This window comes from Vipera ursinii, assembly GCF_947247035.1.
Source record: "Vipera ursinii genome assembly, chromosome: 3".
In the NCBI taxonomy this organism is placed as follows: domain Eukaryota; kingdom Metazoa; phylum Chordata; class Lepidosauria; order Squamata; family Viperidae; genus Vipera; species Vipera ursinii.
In genome coordinates this window covers 118,697,524-118,716,326 of record NC_139516.1, presented here as the reverse complement: position 1 = coordinate 118,716,326, position 18,803 = coordinate 118,697,524, and the positions used below count along the sequence as shown (strand labels likewise).

The 18,803-nt window shown below is 39.2% G+C and overlaps 1 protein-coding gene across 1 annotated transcript; it reads left to right on the top strand.

Annotated features, from left to right (window-relative positions):
- Window positions 1-612: 612 nt before the first annotated feature.
- On the top strand, window positions 613-13,536 carry LOC310638913 (uncharacterized protein; the record flags this gene model as incomplete). The annotated part of the gene is made up of 3 exons (XM_083360275.1): window positions 613-3,033; window positions 9,207-11,633; window positions 13,202-13,536. The coding sequence occupies 3 exons, from the start codon at window positions 613-615 to the stop codon at window positions 13,295-13,297; spliced, it is 4,944 nt and encodes a 1,647-aa protein (XP_083216401.1). The 3' UTR covers window positions 13,298-13,536.
- Between the last annotated feature and the right edge of the window lie 5,267 nt (window positions 13,537-18,803).

Below are 18,803 nucleotides of genomic sequence, written 5' to 3'. Positions count from 1 at the left end.
ATATTCTTTTTCAAAAATCTCTGTTAGTTGTTATCAACAAGATACTATATAATTTAACTGGAAATTTCACACAAATATCCCATTTTCAAATTTTATCTTTTTCTTAATAAAGACAATTCATAAGGTAGTGAGACCGAAAATAAAAGTCACGGTATTTATAACACAAAGTAGTCAGTACTTTTTCAGTTAAAGATCATAAGCATGTTTTCCAGAAATTTTACTAACTTTTGCTGGACTTTTTAAATCAAATAATCTGTTGCAAACAACTAAGCCATATCTCTCAGATCTTCAAGTTATGTCTATTGTGCAGTCAGGTGCCATACAATTAGAAATATAGAAGTGATTTGTTTCCTTGTTCAGCCACATAGTGGCAGCACAAGCTAACATATTAATAGATACCCAGGATGTTGTCTAAGGAATGCTGAGGAAATGATTATTAGAGAAGGGAATGAAACAAAAACTCAGCAGAATACAAGCAAAATTTCAATGGAACCAAATATCCACACTGCACAACAAAACAGGTTTTCCTTATCAGCAAACGTTTTCACTGGATAAAAAATTAGGAAGCTTATGTTTGGATCAAAAATTGAAGATAAAGAAACCTCCTGGACAATGGAAGATCACTTCCTCAAGGACAAACAAGGTCTGTATCTTTTGCTTTTTCTCAGCGTTTTTGGAACACTGTGTACTTCAGTTCATTATTCTGTCCCTGAAGAAAAGAAAAATGGGTTTGTGGTGGCTAACGTATTGCAGGATTTGAAATTGAAAAAAGGAGAACTCTCTACTCGTCGAGCCTGCTTAATTTTTGACAACACTAAGGAATATTTCCACCTTGATATCCAAAGTGGGAATTTGTTGATAAATGATAAAATAGACAGAGAAGCTTTATGTGGTCAAAAGGAGCCTTGTTTAATTTTATCCCAAATTGTTCTAGAAAACCCACTGAAATTCCATAGTGTTGAAATACAAGTAGAAGATGTGAATGATAATGCTCCTAACTTCACAAAAAATATATTTACTATACAAATATCAGAACATGTCCCGGTGAATACCCGAATTCAGATGGAGTCTGCTCAAGATGCTGATCTAGGAAAAAATGGTATCCAAAATTACACACTCACTAAAAATTCACACTTCACAGTAGAAGTACAGATTGATGAACATGAAAAGAGAAATGTCGACCTTATTCTGCAGAAACCACTAGACAGGGAGAAGATGCCTCATCTTCAGTTAACTCTGATGGCCATTGATGGAGGAGTGCCACAAAAAACAGGCACTGTTCAAATTAATATTGATGTTCTAGATATAAATGATAACTCTCCTCAATTTTCCCAGTCTGAATATAAGATAAGAATAAAGGAAAATCTTCCTGTGGGCACACTGCTGATTAAGGTGGAGGCTAGAGATCCTGATTTTGGTTCATATGCACAGATCCTCTACTCATTCCATCGAGTGTCTGAAAGAATAAACAATTTGTTCCTTTTAAATGAAAAAAATGGAGAAATCACTGTTAGGGGACAGATTGATTATGAAAAAGAAAAGACTTACAGCATAAACATCAAGGCCACAGATGGAGGGGGTCTTTCAGAGCACTGCAAGGTATTGATAGAGGTTGAAGATGAGAATGACAACTCCCCAGAAGTGTCCATCATATCTCTGACCAACACTTTAAAGGAGGACTCTCCCCCAGACACAATGGTGGCCCTCTTCAGTGTTAGAGACCAAGACTCTGGAGACAACAGCAAAACGGTCTGCTCTGTGGAGATGAACCTTCCTTTTGTGCTCAAAGGCACCACAAACAACTTTTATCAGCTTGTGCTCCAAAGTCCCCTAGATAGAGAGACTGTCACTGAGTACAACATCACCATCACAGGCATTGACTGCGGCTCTCCTAGGCTCACTTCAACAAGACTGATTAATGTTCAGATCTCCGATGTCAATGATAACCCCCCTCTTTTTGAAAAATCTACATATGACATGCAGATCCGGGAGAATAATATTCCAGGCTTGCTCATTGGCTCAGTCCACGCTGTGGATCTGGACACAAAGCAGAATGCAAAAGTGACCTACTCAGTTCTGCCTGGGAAGGGTGATGGCCTTTTGCCCACTTTCATTTCAATCAACTCTGAAATTGGAAACCTGTATGCCCTCCGATCCCTGGACTATGAGCAGATAAGAGGCTTCAGAGTGACTGTGAGGGCATCTGATGGTGGTTCTCCTTCCCTGAGCTCAGAGGTGATTGTCCGCATCCACATCATTGATGAAAATGACAACGCTCCCTTCTTCCTGTATCCTCTCCAGAACAACACATCCCCATGCAATGAGCTGGTTCCCAGGTCAGCTGAGGCCGGCTATCTGGTCACCAAGGTGGTTGCCGTGGATGCAGATTCTGGCCAAAACTCTTGGCTTTCCTATGAATTGCTGAAGGCCACGGACCCAGCCCTTTTCAGCATAGGAGCACAGAATGGGGAAGTGAAAACCAGGAGACCCCTGAATGAGCGAGACTCAAACAAGCAGAGGCTGGTGATGCTGGTCAGAGACAACGGTCTTCCCCCACAGACCAGCACAGCGATGCTTAATGTCCTTCTTGTGGATGGCTTTTCGGATCCTTTCCTGAGGAGGGTGGATGTCAGTGTGCAAGAACCGGAAGAAGACAAAACCTTGACCAAGTATTTGGTGATCTGCTTGGCTGCTGTCTCCTTTGTGTTCCTGGTCTGCACTGTTGTGTTTATTGTGGTCAAAATCCTCAAGAAGGACTCCCAAAGCCACTTTACTGCAGCTGCTCCTCACTTCCCACCTGCCACTGCTGATGCCCCAGAGAACTGTGCAGATTCATCGAATGGGTCGCTTCCCAGGACTTACCGTTACGATGTTTGTTTGACTGGTGGATCCTTAAGTAGTGAGTTCCGATTTCTCAGGCCCCTCTTTCCTGTCTTTCCCGTGGGAGATGTAAACAATCCCCAGGGCCACAGAACATCTTCTGGTTCCCAAGATGCTAGTCAGGAGATCGCAGATAGTCAATTAAAGGAAGAGGTGAGTTCACTTTTAGATGAAAGTACAGATTTTTTATCTTTCTTTTTCTGTAATCTTTTGTTTCACTTTTTCTGTGAGTATCCTCCACTTACCTAAGGCTTGCTTATATAATACAATGAAATACAATACGTTGGGACAGCAGTAACTCTCTTTTTACTGTATAACTTAGCATCACTTGAGGTCATGGTATTTAGTTGGGGCTAGCATTTTTTATAAATACAAACATTAAGTTGTGTTACATAGATTTCTATTTTTATTTTTTTATTATAAATTGAAACTATATCTTAGTATGTTATACAAATTTGGCCATTTGGTTAAGATAAAAGTATGTGCTAATGAAGCATTTGCAGCAGAGGAAATGTATAGAAAAACATTAATGAACCTACAATCACACATGCATATTATTGTCATAGAAAATATTACCTGGCTTCAGAGGCTATCCTTAAAGGTTTTCAGTAATAAAGAAGTCTTCTGTATGTAAGAAAAAATGAGGCCTGTTGCCACAAGCCTTCCTCATCTTCTACTTGTAGCTTGCTATATTACACAGTAGCTTACAGAACGAGCCCTCATTTTTCAGCCACCATGCCATATAGGTAAGTAATTAAATACTGGCTTAGGAATGAATCACAAATTATTTAGAAATTGCTTTCCCCAAGAAAAAGCATATGATTCAATCTTGATTTTTCTTTCATTCTGAAATTCTTTCTTTTCCAAAATATTTTTTTTACAATGTAGCAATCCAAGATATATTGTAGAGTTGTTTCTCACAACATTCCCTGCTAAATATTCCTAAATATACAAAGAACCAATTACTTACATTTGATCCTCTGCATGATTGGTTTTCTTTCTAGTGTTTAGCCACTCCTTATCTTTGGAGTTTGGCCAAGAACAGCTGGATAAAGACACAATCTGTTGGGGGGGGGTTGCCCCAGTTCCTCCCTTAAAAAGGCAGGTTCGCCCAGGTTCGCCTGGTGCGCCAGTTGCGGCCCTATCTAGACTGGGATGCCTTACGTACGGTCACTCATGCGCTCGTGACCTCTCGTCTTGACTACTGCAATGCTCTCTACATGGGGCTACCCTTGAAGACCACTCGGAGGCTCCAACTGGTACAGAATGCAGCCGCGAGAGTTGTGTTGGGAGTTTCCCGACACTCCCATGTCACACCTTTGCTCCGCGAGCTGCATTGGCTACCAGTTGTCTTCCGGGTGAGGTTCAAGGTGTTAGTAATGACCTACAAAGCCCTACATGGCATGGGTCCAGAATACCTTGGGGAGCACCTGCGGCCGGCGTCAACTTCCCTCCGCCCAGTACGCTCCCACAGAGAGGGCCTCCTCAGGGTGCCACCGGTCAAAGAATGCCGACTGGTGGCCCCCAGGGGGAGGGTGTTCTCTGTGGGTGCACCAGATCTTTGGAAACCATCTTCCGGTCGAGCTCTGGATGGCGCCCGATCTCCGCTCTTTCCGGCACGATCTTAAAACCCATCTCTTTGAACAAGCTGGCCTGGCCTGATGGGACGGGGTTGGATTTTATAAAGGGATTTTAACTGTTAATCCGTATTAATTTATTATGGGCACTGTTTAATTACTTTTTAATAATTTTAATTTTTGTATCTTGTTTTTATGTATTGCCCTGTTCACCGCCCTGAGTACTTCGGGAGAAGGGCGGTATACAAATTAATTAATTAATTAATTAATTAATTAATTAATTCAGCCACACAGGTGCCATTCAACCACATAATTAAACCAGCTGATCAAGTTTATATGAGGCAGAAATCATGTCACTGAAGGCTGTTTCCACATCCTGAGTCTCCCAAGAAGCTCAAAATCGCAATAGACAAGAAGCTTGCCTTCAGAAGTTGTGCGTTCTCCCTCACTGGAGGTTTTTAACATTGGACAGCCATTTGTCTGAAATGGTATTGGCAGGAGTCCCCAACCCATTGGCCACAGCTTGGTACTGGGCCGCAGCTTGTTCAGAAATGGGCTGCATGAGCAGCAGGCGAATTCTTGTATACAGCAACTTTTGCATGAGTGCAAGACACTCTTGTCTGCATGAAGCTCTATTTATGTGAGCAGTGGGTGCGCCCACCACTTGCACAAAGAGCTTCACATGCACGCCGAGTGCCCACTACTCCTGCAAATGGAACTTCACTTGCATGTGCGAGTGCTCACCACTCGTGCAAATAGAGCTGCAAATGCTTGCACCTGCTGCTCACACAAAACCATTCCCCTCCCAGTCCACAAACCTGGAAAGGTTGGGGACCACTGGTATATGGTCTCCTGCTTGAGCAGGTGTGGAAGACCTCCAAGATCCCTTCCACCTCTGTTATTCTATTATTCTGAAGTGATAACTGATCCAGGAAAGCTTATGCAAAAAGAATTGGTTCATCTGTCAGGTGCTATATCATAAGGTTATTTGGAATATTTGTTCCCAAGATTAACACAGCTACACCTGTGAAAATTAGAATATGTCATTCTGAAATCCTGTTATAGATAATGTAGGTAATTGATTGCTCATATCTCACTTTCAAAAGTCTTTATTTGTTCATATTCTGCCTTTCATTTAGGAGCTGAAGCTGCTATATATAACATCCATTCTTCCTATTTTTCCTCAAACAATCTGTGAGGTAGCTTACTAATAGAGGGGGGGTCTGTCTGCTTGCTGCAAAGTTCTTGTTGACATTGAGGATGAGAACGAAAATACCCCAGAAATTCCATATCATCCATCACCAGCTCATTACCAGAAAACTCTTCCTCAGAAACACTGGTAGTTGTGTTTAGTATTAATGATCAAGACCTGGGAAATAATGGCAAGATTACAGGCAACACAATTGTAAACCTGCCATTTCTGCTGAAACTCAAAAAGAACAATTATTATCAGCTTGTGACTCAACAACTATTGGACAAAAAACACCTGTCTGAATATAACATAAGATTTTGACCAAGGCTCCGGCAAGCTCACTTCAATAATAGTTATTAATATTCATATTTTAGATGTCAGTGATAACTCTCCAATGAAATATATTTCTATGATTTGTACTTGGAAGAAAACATTTCAGATTTGCTCATTGGCCATGTAGACATGTAGCAGAATGCCAAAGTGACCTATTTGCTCTTCTCTGGGAAAGTCAGGGATAGAGCTGTATCATCCTGCATCTTCTTCCTTGTCCTCAGGTGTATTTTGGAGAAAGGAGTAAGGGGTCTTTTGTATTTTCATTATTATAGGTAGGTCTTGCAGTATTTTATTTGTATATGGAAGTCCATATTTCCCTTCTCCTATCTCCTCCATCTCTAGATCCATTTCTTCTGCTTCATCCTCTGGTTTCTGGTTTATTTGTTCATACTTTGTAGTCGTTATATGGGAACTTTCCAGTTGTAGTTTCAATTTGGAGATTTGGTCATTTATATCATCTAGGTTATTTTTAGTCTCATTATGGTTTCTTTTTATGTCACCTTTGTGTGCAACAATTGTTTGGTGAATTAGTTGTAGCATGGAGAATATTTCCTTCTGAAAGGCATTTGTTATTTTCTTGAGGCATCGTTCCTAGAAATCCTCTAGTGTCACCAGTCTCAGTAAGAGTGGAACAAAGTTTCCTCTAGTTTTCTAGTCTTTATAAGTAGACTTTATAATCCAATCCTAATGGCAGTATTTTATAGTAATCCCTTGTCTCAAATATCCTGAAAATTATCAGTCAGGAAAGGTGGTAACCCACAATGTTCCAAGTGTTCAAAATGTTCAACCTCCCTGCAGACAGACATATTTAAAAGTCAAATTTTTCTTTTTCTCCCACTAGCTCTTGAGATTAAAAGTCCAAGCTCAGTAGGTATTTATAGTCCAAGAAGGTCAGAATGATAAATATGCCAAAGTATATTCCTTTATTGCCAGCTGTTCTCCCTTCAGCTGAAAGTCACCAAGCAGCCAAGGGGCTAGTTATAGTGCTATTCTCAAATCCACCACTAGATGTCATTCAAAATCCATTTTCCACTCTTAAAACAAAGGGTTGAATTCTTACATTTCTTATATTTCACCTCAATTTTTTCCCCAAAGAGAAAATCTTAACAATTATCTCAGTTCTCAAATTTATCAAAACTGTAGCTTTGTATTACTTTAACTTCAGTATTGTTTATTTCTGTCCCCCATAAAAAAATTAAAACACTGCTTCCTTTCAAGTTGGGAGGTTTTTAGCTTCTTGGGAGCCTTTCCCAGGAAATTGAGCTGTAAAATAGCAAAGAAAGGATCAATATTCTCACCCAGTTCCAAACATGCTGCTTACGATGTGCTAATTGAAGGTTTTGTTCTTTTGTTTTCAGCAGCTCAGGGCCAGCCACAGAGGTGTGATCGGTCTTTCCCCTGCCAGTTTAGAGGACTTTTCTTGGATCAAACGGAAAGGCCCCTCTCTCCATGATCAACAAGGCACTCCCTCCTTCTTCATCGCCTCTTTGGCGAGACTTTAGGCTCTTTTCAGGGCCCCCAGCAGGGCAAAATCTGGCATGGAACGCAGAGCCCTACCTTCCTGCATCCGTCTTACCGTGACACAAAACTGGCAGAATAATATATATGATTTTCTGCTTGGTTGCCATATTATTCTTTTTTTCCTCTCCTTTCGTTCATGACTTTTGCAGAAGTGAAAGAACTTCATAGGACACTCTAATTCTGTATTAAACTTTCACGTGGCAATGAAAATTGCAAGAGAATACATTGGATCCTTATATAGTATTGAGACACCCTACGAGCCTACAGGTGTGTTGATGGGTCTCATAGCAATGAATTCCTTAGACCTCTCTTTCCTGCTTTTTTTAAAACTATGGAGCAAACTAAAACACTACTGAATCCACAGATTAGAAATTACTTCCACAACTGGAGGAATTGGAGGAAATTTCAGTTGAGAATAATCTATGGATAATTTATTGAGAATAATTTATTTTGAGTGACATAGGAAGGAGGAAAAAATGAAATATTTTCTATTGAGGTAACTCAGTACCAGTTTCCAGAGAACTAGTTCATGCTGTTATGCATAAACATATTTTTATTGATTTACTTGTATTTTAGTTCCTAAACTGATATTTTTTTCTGCTTTGTTCTACACAGTTTAGTGGGTGGGAAAGCTGCAATGTTTTCTTGAAAAAAACTGACAAATTGTTTTTCTTACTGTCCTCCAAGATGTGGCATGCGGACATCACTCTCATTCCATCTAACTCTTGTTTTTTGAATCTGAAACATTCCTAAGGCAAAATAAAAGAAGAATAAAAGATATTGCTTCCCTATCCCTCTCATCTTACAATGAGCGCACCTGCTGTAGATATAACATGTGCCCATTTGAAGTTAGTGGAGGATTGAATGATTTCTTTGGGATATGGAATATAAATAGAAAGTTTTGTAAAATTCATCTTTTAGTTGGGGAATGTGAGAGTATAAAATATGATTCGTATGAAGTATGAAGAAATGAGAGTGATATAGAATTTTTCTACTCTAGAGAATAAAAACTCCTTGGAAAATTGTCAGAAAAAGAATACTCTTTAAAAATGTGTTGTGAATTGATCAGAACACTTCATCGTTCATGGTGGGTTCTGAGAAAAAATGCACTTGTTACAGCATGAGGGGGTGGGGGGGGAAGGAGACCAAATAAGAGGTTACCTCCTGGATAGCATTGACCTTAACAGAATGCCCAGTGATTTTAGTCTAAGAGGGACATTTGATGGGTTGGTAAAATAGTTTTTCTGAAGTATATCTTGAAAATACTGGATTATAACCTGCAGGGGAAAAATGTGTAATGTACTGTGCTGGTAACTATTCTGTTTCTTTTGTGTTTTTACTAACATAACTGGAAGAATATTTGCCTTGGATGGCAACCAGTTGGATGGTCAACTGGTTATATGATAGGTAGATAAGTCTAACACTATTATTTTGTGACCAAACTAAAACTGTTTTTTCTCACAATGAACCACATGGTGGCAGTGTTAGCAAAGAATTCATTTCTATTCCGCATCTTGTTTAATTTCAACAGTAGAAGTTATTCAGTAAAGAGATAAAAATTAATCAGCAGTGGAACCAGATAAGCACAGTCGATAGAGCAAAGCAACAAATAAAGAAGAATACAGAGGATTTGCAGAATTAAATTGTAAAAGAAGGAAGTTAGAAGTCTTGCACTGGAGCAGAATTTGATCTTCTAATGAAAAATTGGAATCATGGAAAACTGCTTTCGGAGAAGGCAAGGTCTGTATTTCCTTCTCTTTTTCTCATTCTCTAAAGTAATGTGTACTTCGATTTCTTTTTCTATCCCTGAAGAAAAGAAAAAGGGATTTCTAGTGGCTAATGTGCTTAAAGATTTAAAACTGAAAACAAGGGAGCTCACAACACGCAAAGCACATCTAGTTTCCGATGACTCTGAAGAATATTTCCATCTTGACATCCCTACTGGAAATTTGTTGGTTTATAATAAAATAGACAGAGAAGCTTTATGTGGCCAGAATGACCCTTGTTTACTTTTAACTCAAATTGTACTAGAAAATCCCTTAGACATCTTTAATATTGAAATCAAAATCGAAGATGTGAATGACAATATACCCAAATTTTGGGAAACCAAAGTGGAGGTGAACATTCCCGAGAATGTTCCTAAAAATACAACATTCCACCTGGAATCTGCTCAAGATGAGGATCTGGGAGAAAATAGCATTCAAAACTATACTCTGAGTCCCAATGAGCATTTTCAGCTTCAGATACATAAGCAGGAAGATGGAAGTAACAATATGTATCTTGCTTTGAAAAAAGGATTAGATAGAGAGAAGATGCCTCATCTTGGACTGACTCTAATGGCTATTGATGGTGGTATACCACAGAAAACAGGTACAATGCAAATTAATATCAATGTTCTAGATATTAATGATAACTTCCCCAAGTTTAGTAAGCCTGAATATAAGGTAAAAATAAAGGAAAACATTCTTAAGGGAACTTTGGTGATTAAAGTGGATGCTACAGATCTTGATTTGGGTTCAAATGCACAGATACTTTATTCATTTTATCAAGTGCCAGAAAGAATAAATAACTTGTTTCTTCTAAATGAAAAAAATGGAGAAATCACTGTTTGGGGTCAGATTGATTATGAAAAAGAAAAGACTTATAGCATAAACATCAGAGCCACAGATGGAGGGGGTCTTTCAGAGCACTGCAAGGTATTGATAGAGGTTGAAGACGTGAATGACAACCCCCCAGAAGTGTCCATCATATCACTGACCAACGCTTTAAAGGAGGACTCTCCCCCAGACACAATGGTGGCCCTCTTCAGTGTTAGAGACCAAGACTCTGGAGACAACAGCAAAACGGTCTGCTCCGTGGAGATGAACCTTCCCTTTGTGCTCAAAGGCACCACAAACAACTTTTATCAGCTTGTGCTCCAAAGTCCCCTAGACAGAGAGACGGTCACTGAGTACAACATCACCATCACAGCCATTGACAGCGGCTCTCCTAGACTCACTTCAACAAGAGTGATTAATGTTCAGATTTGCGATGTCAATGATAACCCCCCTCTTTTTGAAAAGTCTTCATATGACATGCAGATCCGGGAGAATAATATTCCAGGCTTGCTCATCGGCTCAGTCCATGCTGTGGATCTGGACACAAAGCAGAATGCAAAAGTGACTTACTCAGTTCTGTCTGGGAAGGGTGATGGCCTTTTGCCCACTTTCATTTCAATCAACTCTGAAACTGGAAACCTGTATGCCCTCCGATCCCTGGACTATGAGCAGATAAGAGGCTTCAGAGTGACTGTGAGGGCGTCTGATGGTGGTTCTCCTTCCCTGAGCTCAGAAGTGATTGTCCGCATCCACATCATAGATGAAAATGACAACGCTCCCTTCTTCCTGTATCCCCTGCAGAACAACACATCTCCATGCAATGAGCTGGTTCCCAGGTCAGCCGAGGCCGGCTATCTGGTCACCAAGGTGGTTGCCGTGGATGCAGATTCTGGCCAAAACTCTTGGCTTTCCTATGAATTGCTGAAGGCCACGGACCCAGCCCTTTTCAGCATAGGAGCGCAGAATGGGGAAGTGAAAACCAGGAGAGCCCTGAATGAGCGAGACACAAACAAGCAGAGGCTGGTGATGCTGGTCAGAGACAACGGTCTTCCTCCACAGACCAGCACGGCGATGCTTAATGTCCTTCTTGTGGATGGCTTTTCGGATCCCTTCCTGAGGAGGGTGGATGTGAGTGTGCAAGAACCGGAAGAAGACAAAACCTTGACCAAGTATTTGGTGATCTGCTTGGCTGCTGTCTCCTTTGTGTTCCTGGTCTGCATTGTTGTGTTTATTGTGGTCAAAATCCTCAAGAAGGATCGCCAAAGCCAATTTACTGCAACTGTTCCTCACTTCCCACCTGCTACTGCTGATGCCCAAGAGAACTGTGCAGATTCACCGAATGGGTCGCTTCCCAGGACTTACCGTTATGATGTTTGTTTGACTGGTGGATCCTTAAGTAGCGAGTTCCGATTTCTCAGGCCCCTCTTTCCTGTCTTTTCGGTTGGAGAGGATAACATCCCAGGGAACTCTAGGATATCTTCAGGCATCAAAGATACTTCTGAAGAGGTTGAAGATAATAATGCAAAGAAAGAGGTGAGGAAGCACATACAATTAATCTAGTCCCTTTCTTTTTCCTCTCCTTGTTTGCTTTTTTTTGCTCCATTGGTTATTCCTGAGTAAGTTGCTGGTTATCTACCAAAGAACCAAGTGACTAGGTTACTTAATTTAAGATTTAGGTGAGTGTAAAGATTACCATTCCTTCTATAATTTTGTTCTAAAGTGCTTGTCTCTCTCACACACTCTTTCTCTCTCATATTTTCAGTTTTATGTGTATTATTTTATGCCTCACGCACTAGCCTAAAATTGGGTAGGATAATTAGTGATTCAAAAAGATATGGAAAGAGTTCAATCCAAATTTATCAGAACAATTCTCCAGATGCTGCACTGTGTTCCTAATGCACTTCTGCACCTGGAGACAGGATTGATAAAAGTTGAAGCAAGAATCTGTATAGCTTCCTTAAACATCTGGCTAAGGCTTAATTGCTTTCCACAAGGCCTTGCTCCATTAATTCTACAAAATAAATTTTCCTCTTCATGGATCAAGGCAGTCGAGTCCAAGCTTGCCAAACTAGGCTTCTCGTCAGCCTCAATTCTAAAATTGGACTATGACCAAGTGAAACAAACCTTGGGTCAAAGGTTAGAGGACATTGAGAGACAAGCAGACTTAGATATAACTCCGCTGTTTCTGGCTCCAGACTCTATTAGATACGTGGTTACACCTGCCAGGTGTCTTAGTCAGTTGGAGTCAGTAAACCACCAGAAAGCATTCTCACTTGCACAGTGCCATGCGTTTCCATCGGCCATCCTGTACGGCAAGTACAAAAAGACACCGCTGTCTGAAAGACTCTGCTCCTGTGGCTCAGGAGAGGTGGAGACCATTGGACACATACTCCTTAAATGTTCCTTCTACAGAGCCATTCAGAAAAACCATATCTCCCCATAATTGATAGGTATCCTGGTTGTTCGGAGAGTATTTATCTCCAGTGGCTGCTTAAGGATGACCAGGAAGAGATCACGGCGCAGGTGGCCAGATTCTATGCAGCAGCATTGGGGATTCGCCAGGAACATAAATAATCATTTTAGATCTTTTTAATAATCTTTTATAATTGATTTTATTACGTGTTTTATCCAGTTTTAGACTATACTCATTGTATTTTTATTGTCAGGTCAGTATGATTCAGTTTTCTGAAGATAGCTTGTTTTTGATATACTGCTTGTAAAACTAGGCAAACCTTGGTCGCCCGCTGATTGCATCATTGATTGTGATGTATTGCTATGCCCTCTTGTGATGGTTCTGTTTAGTTTTGTTTTATTTGGATGTTTGATTTATGTGTGGCCTTTGGCTGTAATAATAAATTGAAATTGAAGTGATTCAGAGTATTTAGGGAAACAGGACAGTGTCCTAACATGCTCTATAAATAGGCCATCACTTTATATAAATGCAAGTACAAGTTACATAAAGTGTAAAGAGTCATACCGAAGCCTGACTGGCAGCAAGACAGAATTTTGCAGCTTTCATATGTCAGTTTAGGCTCTGTGTAGTAAGTAAGTAAGTAGTCAACATAAATATAATCTGATTCATGGAATTTTACCATTTGCAGGCTAGAACAAAATATTACAAGTATTCTGCTAAAAGGAGAATTGAAAAACCTGAGCTTCTATTACATCACCCAACAAGAGCAGATTCTTTGATATAATAATTACTTTTTATGCCTGTCTTCTATAATTGCTGAGGAAAGGACAATTCACAAAAACAAATACTCTGCAGAACTTCATTAGATAGAGGTTATCAAAGTAATTTCACTTGGTTCTTGAAGATTCTATTGACATTAAATTCATGGAATTTCCATCATGATCTGATTGTGTATCAGTTTAAATTATCCTTTTCTTAATGTTGCCTTACCTTCTTCATATCACACTGTAAGAGACATTTGAAATATATATTAAAATATGTATCACCTAATCTATTATATTATCATGTTGTTCTCCAATTGTCCCATGTTTGAATAGATTTAATTTTGATACTGATCCAGGAAAATAATAATAATGATATCCTCAGGGTGGGTGGGGGGTAGAGGGAGGGAAGATGTGCAAGCAATAGCCATTACGGTAGATAATGGCATGAGCTTGATTGGGCAGTCCTGACACTTGAAATTTCAAAGGAAAAGAAACCTAAAGGAAGCTATCATAACCGTGTGCCTTCCAGTTCACTTTGGTTGAGGATATGTTGTGCATCAGGGTGGACAATTCATCCTTCCATCAGTCCATCCATCCATCCACCCATCCATCCATCCATCTTCTCTGGTGCTCTCTAATACCCAACTTTTTGCAATTAACAAGAGTCAAATGTATTTAATAGCACACCTTTTTACAGTTCCTCTTACTCAAATAATATGGACTTAAAGTTGGCAGACTATCAGCTGGAACATTTCATCTGCCCTGAATCTCACAGGATTTTGGTAATCTCACTCAAAAGACATTATATTCTCTGTTTAAATCTCACAATATCTCTTTGGGCATCAAAAATTTCATGAGATCTTGTAATCTTGCTGTGAAGATCGAAATAGTTTAATATTAATATTTGGTGGTTGGATGTATTAGATCACGCATGCCATTACGTTGCTGTTGTTATATACACATCAGTCTGAAATCACAGCTGGTACTTCTTTAGCTGGTGTTGGCCTTCCTATATATTAAGTCCTTCCTAAGAACCTAGGATGCTGTAATAGATTGGCATAACATCTGTGTAGATTCACGCAGTGTGGCTTTTTGTAATTGACAGGTGGAAATTTTGTCAATGTGCATATTTTCTAAGTGCTTTCCAGGATTTTGTTGTTATTGTTATTACCATTCTGCCAATTTCTGGTTGATAAGGCATCCCTAAAAAGCTTTCAATGATAAAGAATTGTTCTGCAAAATGGAAAAGATTGGAGATTCCCCATCTTCCATGTCCAATCTACCCCCTCCTCTTCTCTCAGCCATTCTTTGTAATCCATACTGGTCATTCCTTTTCATAATTATTTTACCAGCTGCCTGTTTAGGCATTAAAAAGCAGTTTCCATTCAGACTAATGTAATATTTTATTCTGCCTTGATTTATTTATATTAGCATTCCAATTGTCTTGATTGGATTGAATTTTCTTAGAAAGTGTAATTAGCAGTCTTAGATACAGTGTAGGCAATTGAAGTTCCTCCTGTCAGCTTTCCTAATATAAAGAGAAACAGTGATCTACACCCAGTCCTGCTTGATACTTCCTCTTTCTTCCTCCTATTTCTGTTCACTTTATTATATGGGGTATATCATGGGAAACTTAAAAGTAAGTTGAATGTAGTAGAAAGAGATTACTTACAGAGTGTTCAGTAAAAGGAGATAGGATTAATTAAAGTGTGTAAAACACAAAAGTTAAAGAGCAACAAAAATGTGTTGAGGTGATTTGGTCAGAGACAGCAAAATATACAGATTATTTATTTATTTATTTTTTAATTCTATTTATATCCCGCCCTTCTCCGAAGACTCAGGGCGGCTTACAAGCTTAGCAGTAGCCTTCATTCTATGTATATGCCTGCTTATTAGGGCTTTCACACACACCCCAAGCGGCATTATTACAAAGTCAGCTTATTGCCCCCAACAATCTGGGTCCTCATTTTACCTACCTCGGAAGGATGGAAGGCTGAGTCAACCTTGAGCCTGGTGGGATGCGAACCTGCACTAATTGCAGGCAGCTGGTGTTACTTAAGGAGGCATTAGCCCACTGCTCCACCAAGGAGAAATACATTTGTAGAAATGCAAATAGAAACAATTGTCTATAAAACAACTTAATCCCAAGGCTGTCTAAATAATAGAAATGATTTTAGGCTTACATACCACCTGATAGCACTTTGCAGCACTTTCTGGGAATTTTACAATGTAGAAGCATTGTTCGCATATTGCTTCCAACAATCTGGGTCCTCATTTACTGGCCTCAGAAGGATGGGAGCCTGAATCAACCTTGAGCCCCATCAGGATTGAACTACAGCCTGTGGGAAGAGTTTGCCTGCAATACTGCACTTTAAGTACTGAGCCACCAGGGCTCTAAAATTAATATTAATTTCTAATTCTTAAAGTTTTATTAGTTTATAATATGCAAAAGTAAATAGTGGAACCAGCAATGTTATTAATTCTTTTGCATTCCAGGTAATACAAAATAATTAAGATTGATGGGGGAATGGATGGGTAGATTCAAAAGGATCTTCATAATTCACTAATGTTAGATAGATGATATTTTGGTCAGTGATCAAATAAATCATATATAAATTGAATACAAAAGACAACAAAGAAAAGACAAACCACATAAGATAAGTGAATGGATATGAGGATGTCAGTCATATATAGCAGTCAGTTATTCGTGCACATTTAGAGCAGCAGTTCATTACATATGGATAATTGCACTTTTCTTGTCTAGCAGAAGGACATTATATGAAATACTAATGAAGCTACTAGTTAAAATCATTATACAAGATTGTCAGACTTGTTTTAAGAATCTTGTATCATGTTTTTGGATGGGTGATTTCATTAGTAATTCATTTCTCGATTTGGGAAAACCAAGCTGATACCATAATTATTATGCTCTTTTTAACAATGTTCTCTTCACAAGATCATTCATATATCTTATCAGATATGTTAAACTGATTTACTTGATGCATTTTTGGATCTTCCTTTCCCCCCTTGATATAAATGGATAAAATGTTGACCCTCTTCCAGTCATCTAGGACTTTGTCAACTGGGAGACAAACTCTGCAGCGAGCGGGAAATCAAACAGATTCCCAACCAACCTAGATGACAACTTTGTCATCCAAAAGGTGGAGGAGGGAACTAGATGTAAAGCTATACTGGACTTAATTCTTACTAATAGAGAAGAAATGATAGAGGGAGTTGAAATTGCTGGAATCTTGGGTGAAAGTGACCACATCATACTGGAATTTAATATAATGCAAACACTAGCAATAGAAAACAATCAAGCCAGTGTCTTAAACTTCAAAAGAGCTGACTTTAACAAATTCAGAGACAACCTAGGAAAGATCCCATGGATGAAAATCCTAAAGGGGAAAACAATCCAAGAAGTGTGGGAAACTCTGAAAAATGTAATCATAAAAGCCCAGACCAACACAATACCATTGAGCAAAAAAAAAAAAACACAAAACAAATTCAAGAAGAAACCAGCATGGCTGCACAAAGATCTCTCTGATAAACTGAAAGACAAAAACGACAAGTACAAAAAATGGAAAGAGGTTCACATAACTAAAGCTGATTATCAGCAGACAGCCAGAACACGCAAAGATGAAGTCAGGAAAGCAAAGTCTCAGATAAAAAAAGACTTGCAACAGAAATCAAGGATAATAAAAAAAGTTTCTTCCAACATATTAATAACAAGAAAAAAACTCAAGGAAACTGTAGGTCCGCTAAAGAGAGAAGATGGCAAGAAAATAACAGGCAACAGGGAGAAAGCAGAGCTGCTTAACTCATACTTTGCATCAGTCTTCACAAAAAAAGAAACTATAGCCCAACATACCAAAAAAAAAAAATACTGCAAAAGACAAACTAGAAACAAAAATTAAAGTAAACAAGAAAATGGTAACAGACCGCCTATCTGACTTTGATTAATATAAATCGCTGGGATCCAACAGATTACACCCCAGAGTTCTGAAGGAGCTGGCAGATGTTATCTCAGAATCATTGAACCGTAACTTTCATAAATCCTGGAACAGCAGGGAAGTACCTGAGGATTGGAAAAGAGCTGATGTGGTTCCCATCTTCAAAAAAAGGGGAAAAAATGGAATCAAGAAACTACAGACCAAACAGTTTAACATCAATACCTGGGAAGATCCTAGAAATGATAATCAAAAAACAGATTTACGAGCAACTAAAAGCAAACAAAGTTATAACTAGTAGCTAGCACAGGTTTGTTAAAAACAGATCATGCCAAACCAATCTTATTTCATTTTTTGATAAAGTAACTAAACTAGTAGACCAGCGAAATGTTGTCGATGTAATATACTTAGAGTTCAGTAAGGCATTTGACAAAGTAGACCACAACCTACTCCTTGGTAAGCTAGAAAAAGGTGGAATAGACAACATCACCACCAGATGGATCTATAGCTGGCTGGCAAACTGTACTCCATGAGTAGTCCTCAATGGTACTACATCTACATGGAGAGAAGTAAGCAGTGGTGCACCACAAGGTTCCATCTTAGGTCCAGTACTCTTCAATATCATCATCAATGACTTAGATGAGGGAATTGGAGGGGAACTCATCAAATTTGCAGATGACACCAAACTAGCAGGAGTAGCCAATACCCCAGAAGGCAAACCCAGGATCCAAAAAGATATTGACAGACTTGAACAATGGGCTCTATCTGACAAAATGAGTTTCAATGTGGAGAAAAGCAAAGTCTTACATTTAGGCAGGAAAAATCAAAGGTACAAGTACAGATTAGGCGAGATCTGGCTTAAAAACAGTAACTGTGAGAGGGACCTTGGAGTCCTAGTGGACAATCACTTGACTATGAGATAGCATTGTGCAGCAGCAGGCAAAAAAGCTAATACAATCCTGGGTTGTATAAACAGAGGCATAGAATCAAGAACACGCAAAGTATTAGTACCGCTTTATAAAACCCTAGTAAGACCACACCTGGAATACTGCAGCCAGTTTTGGTCATCATATCACAAAAAAGGTGTTGAGAGTTTGAAAAAAATTCAGAGAAGAGCAACTAAGATGATCAAAGGCCTGGAGATTAAAACATATGAAGAACGGCTGCAGGACTAGACAGCCACTTGTCTGAGATGGTATAGGTTCTGCTTGAGCAGGGGGCTGGACTAGAACACCTCCAAGGTCCCTTCCAGCTCTATTCTATTCTATTCTATTCTATTCTATTCTATTCTATTCTGTTCTGTTCTGTTCTGTTCTGTTCTGTTCTGTTCTGTTCTGTTCTGTTCTGTTCTATTCTATTCTATTCTATTCTATTCTATTCTATTCTAACATTTGCAGACATTCAACTCTTAATATATGGTGTACTGTGAAGGGGTATTCAATTCACCTGGAACAGTGGGCTGTCTCCTTCTCCAAATCAAGGATGTCTCCTGTTCTCATGACTGAATGCTGAGTAGATGTTTGATGCTTTATGAACATGCAGCCATTAACTATAATTTAGTTTGGAGGGTTGTGCT